General features: G+C 62.2%; 1 protein-coding gene across 1 annotated transcript in view; it reads right to left on the bottom strand.

The window, feature by feature from the left end:
- prrc2c (proline-rich coiled-coil 2C) overlaps window positions 1–5,000 on the bottom strand; it is a gene marked incomplete at its 5' end in the record, with an annotated part of 47,500 nt that overhangs the window by 23,493 nt on the left and 19,007 nt on the right. The window contains 5 exon segments of the mRNA XM_080535949.1: window positions 992–1,146; window positions 1,916–2,088; window positions 2,871–3,470; window positions 3,472–3,719; window positions 3,721–5,000. The exon segment at window positions 3,721–5,000 is cut by the window's right edge and continues 506 nt beyond it. Of these exon segments, the coding sequence (XP_080392075.1) occupies window positions 992–1,146; window positions 1,916–2,088; window positions 2,871–3,470; window positions 3,472–3,719; window positions 3,721–5,000 (2,456 nt within the window).

Raw genomic sequence — 5,000 nt, 5'->3', positions numbered from 1 at the left:
CCCAGGTCTTACTCAAGGGCACCCTAGTGGTGGTGTTCCCAGGTCTTACTCAAGGACACACTAGTGGTGGTGTTCCCAGGTCTTACTCAAGGACACACTAGTGGTGGTGTTCCCAGGTCTTACTCAAGGACACACTAGTGGTGGTGTTCCCAGGTGTGATTTGACCTCATGACCTTCAGAGTACCAGTCCAATTCACTATCCCCTAGGTCCCCCCCCACTACCACCATCTTAGGTTCTAGGTGGGGGTCCCACTTAGCGTCTAGCTGGACCCTAGTCACATGGTGATGCTCCGGGGGTGGACGAGAGGCATTCCTAGTGATGAGACGCACTGGTATGGGATGAAACTATCTTCTATTGATGATCTTCTCCTCCCTCCCTCCCTCACCTGGCTGGTCTGCTCCTCCCTCCCTCCCTCCCTCCCTCACCTGGCTGGTCTGCCCCTCCCTCCCTCCCCCCTCCCTCCCTCACCTGGCTGGTCTGCTCCTCCCCCCTCCCTCCCTCACCTGGTTGGTCTGCTCCTCCCTCCCCCCTCCCTCACCTGGCTGGTCTGCTCCTCCTCCCTCCCTCACCTGGCTGGTCTGCTCCTCCCTCCCCCCTCCCTCACCTGGGTGGTCTGCTCCTCCCTCCCCCCTCCCTCACCTGGCTGGTCTGCTCCTCCCCCCTCCCTCCCTCCCTCACCTGGCTGGTCTGCCCCTCCCTCCCTCCCTCCTCCCTCCCTCCTCCCTCCCTCCCTCACCTGGCTGGTCTGCCCCTCCCTCCCTCCCTCACCTCCCTCCTCCCTCCCTCCCTCCCTCCCTCCCTCCCTCACCTCCCTCCCTCCCTCCCTCCCTCACCTCCCTCCCTCCCTCCCTCCCTCACCTGGCTGGTCTGCTCCTCCCTCCCTCCCCCCCTCCCTCCCTCCCTCACCTCCCTCCCCCCTCCCTCCCTCCCTCCCTCCCTCCCTCACCTCCCTCCCCCCTCCCTCCCTCCCTCCCTCCCTCCCTCCCTCACCTGGCTGGTCTGCTCCTCCTTCTTGCGCCTCTCCTCGTCCTGCAGGCGTTTCTGCTGCTTGCGTGAGACCACCTCCGTGAAGCCGTCGTCCGTGGCGCTGGACTGGGGGTCCTCCAGGGTCGTGACCTCGGGATGGTCGTCAATGATCACCACGCCTACACACACACACACACACACACACGACAGGTTAGATCTATCTATTTTTCTAATGTTTTTTTCTCTAATGAGACTTTTTTGTGTGTGTGTGAATCAGCACTGGTCTGTCTGTCTGTCTGTCTGTCTGTCTGGTTTGTGAGAAGATGTCTGTCTGTCTGTCTGGTTTGTGAGAAGATGTCTGTCTGTCTGGTCTGTGAGAAGATGTCTGTCTGTCTGGTCTGTGAGAAGATGTCTGTCTGTCTGTCTGTCTGGTTTGTGAGAAGATGTCTGTCTGTCTGTCTGTCTGTCTGGTCTGTGAGAAGATGTCTGTCTGTCTGTCTGGTTTGTGAGAAGATGTCTGTCTGTCTGGTCTGTGAGAAGATGTCTGTCTGTCTGGTCTGTGAGAAGATGTCTGTCTGTCTGTCTGGTTTGTGAGAAGATGTCTGTCTGTCTGTCTGTCTGTCTGGTCTGTGAGAAGATGTCTGTCTGTCTGTCTGGTTTGTGAGAAGATGTCTGTCTGTCTGTCTGGTTTGTGAGAAGATGTCTGTCTGTCTGTCTGGTTTGTGAGAAGATGTCTGTCTGTCTGTCTGGTTTGTGAGAAGATGTCTGTCTGTCTGGTTTGTGAGAAGATGTCTGTCTGTCTGTCTGGTTTGTGAGAAGATGTCTGTCTGTCTGTCTGGTTTGTGAGAAATTGAACGATCCAAGATGGCTACTGTGGGTATCATCTATGGGTGTCTACAGGTGTGTGTGACAGGTGTGTGTGACAGGTGTGTGTGTGTGTCCACTCACTGGCGTAGTTGTTGAGGTCAAACTGGGAGAGGGCGTTCTCCTTCTCCTTGGGGGGTTTCTTGGCCGCCTGTTTCAGGTCGTCTTTGCGGCGGCCCGGCTGCTCCTTCCTGCCCCCCCCGCCCCCCCCACCCCCCGGGCAGCCCGGGGTTACGTCTGGGTTCTGACCCGGCGCACTGTGAGGGAGGGAGGGGGGAGACACGTCAGACGGAGGGAGGGAGGGAGGGAGGGGGCTCTTGGCCGTAATAAAAATGGAGACTCACACAATGTAAAGGGGAAGTAAGAATATTAATTGCAGTTGGCCCACGGTTCGGTATGAACCTCGGTTTTTGGGTCACGGTTCACGGTTCGTTTTTTTTTTTTTTTTTAAATGCTACTATTTATTTACAAACTGTTACTTTATTTTGCTTATACTTATGGAACTTTAACATTTAGACACATTCCAGAATATGACTGGTAAATTGTATAATATAAATATATATAAACAAAAAAACTTTCAAATATAAAAAAATTACATAAACACTTTCAAATGTGACGTGTTGTGGATTGGAACTACGGATCATAAGCTTTCAAATGATGTGTCATACATTGAAATCCGAAAAAATATGAAGTTAGAGTCATTTGAATGTTGTTAGACGTCAGGCACATATAGGGTTAACCTCTTTGTAATGAAACCGGAAGCAAACGCTGCTAGCAGCTAGCGGCTAACACTACGAACTATGAGAGCTGTATCCCATATACCCATTATGCACATTTTAAGCGCATATTATAGGACTCGCGTGAAGCATTTCTGCGACACGCGTTTCTGTTCACTGTTTTCATTCCCTCATCGCTTATACACAAGTTACACAGCACCACAGGGAACCGCTGTTCTACACAAAACCTACAACGGATGGCCAGAGAGGACTACGTATGGTGTGTGTGTGTGTGTGTGTGTGTGTGAGCAGAGTTCCCTCACCCTCTGCGTCCAGCCCTGGCCCCTCCTCCCCTCCTCTCTCCCTTGGCGCCGGCGTAGCCGCGGACGGGCTTGGGTCCTCCGCCCCCCCGGCGGTTCTGGAGGTTCTGTCTCTCCACGGGCCTCTGGCTGGAGAAACTCCTCTTCACCCCGGGAGGAACCGGCATCTCTCGTTTGGGGGTCACCCCTCCCTCGGTGGTCGGGGTCCTACTGGGGGTGCCGCCAGAGCCCTGGGGGGGCCCCGGGGGGTTAGGGTTAGGGGCGTTGGTGTTGGCGGTGGGCTCCGCCCCAGCCCCCCTCCTCTCCTCTCTCTCCCGCCGCTCGTTGAAGTCGCTGCTCTCCGAGGCCGTCTCCCACTCCTCGTTGGCCTGGTCAGACGAGTTCTGGTTGCTCAGGTCCGGAGACTTGGTGCCCACGGGGGGGGCGGGGGGGCCGCTGGCCTCGGGGGGGGAGGGCAGGGCTTCCAGGGGGTAGGAGGGCAGGTCGGCCGGGGGGGCGGAGGAGGAGGAGGCCTCAGGCGCGGTGACGGGGGTCCCGGGGGCTCTGGAGAGGGGGGGGGACAGGGAGGGGAGGGGGGCGGCAGGCGCTGAGGAGGAGGGGGGGGGGCGGGGGGGCGCCCGTCGGGGTCTCGCCCCCCCCGGCCAGCACGGCCGCCTCCCTCTCCTTCAGCCGCCGGAAGCGGGGGGGCTTGTCCTGCCTGGGGGGGCGGGCCGGTCTGGGCCGACGGGGCCTCTCTCTGTCTCTGCTGCTCTGGAGGCCCCCCCCGCCGTCGCCGCCGAAGCGCTTCTCCTCGAACTTGGGGGGCCGCCGGTTGGGGTCGCGGTGGTCCTGGTACCTGGAGGAGGGGGGGGGGCTCGGGGTCGTCGGGCCTGAACACCTCCATGGGCTTGGAGGGCCACTGGCCCGGCTCCCTGGCCCCCGGGCGCCTGAGGGGGGGCGGGCGGGGGGCCCCACGCTCCCTGGCCACGCCACCGCGCCTGCTGCTGCCGTACAGCCCCCCCCGGCCCCCCCTGCGAGAGGGCTCTCCTTTGGGCAGGAACCCTGGCTTGGGCCTGCCTTCCGGATCCTCCCCCCCCCTCCCCCCTTTCTCCCCCGGGTGTGGGGGAGGAGGTCCGAAGCCGGGCTTGTTGTGCGCGGCCTGGCGGGCCTCCCCCCCCCCTCTCAGCGCCGCCCCCCGGGGGGGCTTGTTGGGCGCGCCGCTGCTGGGCTCCCGGTCTGACGCCCCGGTGTCGCTGGCCGACTCCCTGCCCCCCCCCTCGCTGTCTGAGTCTGTGTCGGAGCCGCGCCGCCGCCGCCGCTTGGGCATCACCTCGCAGTCGGAGCTCTCGCTGCGCGTCTCGCTCTCCTCGCGGTTGCGGAAGGTGCCGGCGCCCCCGGGGGCGGAGGCGGGGAGGTCTGAGCGTGAGCGGGGCTCCCGGTAGGGAGGGTAGTCCCCCCGGCTGCGGCCCCGGCCCCCGCCCCCCCGGCTCCTCCCGCCGTAACTCCCTCGGTAGCTCCGCCCCCGCGCGTAGTACTCCCCCCCGCGGCCCCGCCCTCGGCCGAATGCGTCGGCCGGCCAGTCTCTCTCCCGGTCTCTGTCTCTGTCCATCTCTCTGTCCCGGTCTCTCACCCGGTCCCGGTCCCTCTCCCTCTCTCTCTCCCTCTCCCTCTCCTCTCGGCGGTAGGCGCGGGGCGGCAGGTCTTTCCTGGAGGGTAGTTTGGGTTGGGGCGGGGGCAGCTTGTCGTTGGGGGGTGGTGGTGGAGGTGGAGGGTTAGGGTCCTGGGAGGAGGAAGAGGTAGGCGGCCCCGCGGGTGCCTGCGTCTCTCTGGCTCTCTGAGGAGCGGCGGCCTGGGGTCCCTCCTCTGCGTCGGGGGGAGGGGGGGGCGCCTCCCTCTTGTCCTCGTGACGCTGAGGCCTCGGGCCGTCCGACACGGCGGCGGCGGCGGAGGAGGGGGGGGCTTTGGCGCCACCACCGCCGTCCTTCTTGGCCGTCCTCTCTCCTCTCTCTCCCCCCCTCTCCCCTCTCTCCCCTCTCTCGTGGCGCCTCTCCCTCTCCTCCCTCTGTTCCCTCTCTTCTTTCATGTCCCTCAGGACCGGTTTCTTGATGGGTCCAGAGCGGCGGACGGGTCTCTCTCCCCCGGGTCCGTCCCTGC

Source organism: Nansenia antarctica, assembly GCF_963989245.1.
Source record: "Nansenia antarctica genome assembly, chromosome: 7".
Taxonomy (NCBI): Eukaryota; Metazoa; Chordata; class Actinopteri; order Argentiniformes; family Microstomatidae; genus Nansenia; species Nansenia antarctica.
The sequence above is the reverse complement of the archived record's forward strand: the minus strand, read 5'-3'. Positions and strand labels throughout refer to the sequence as shown.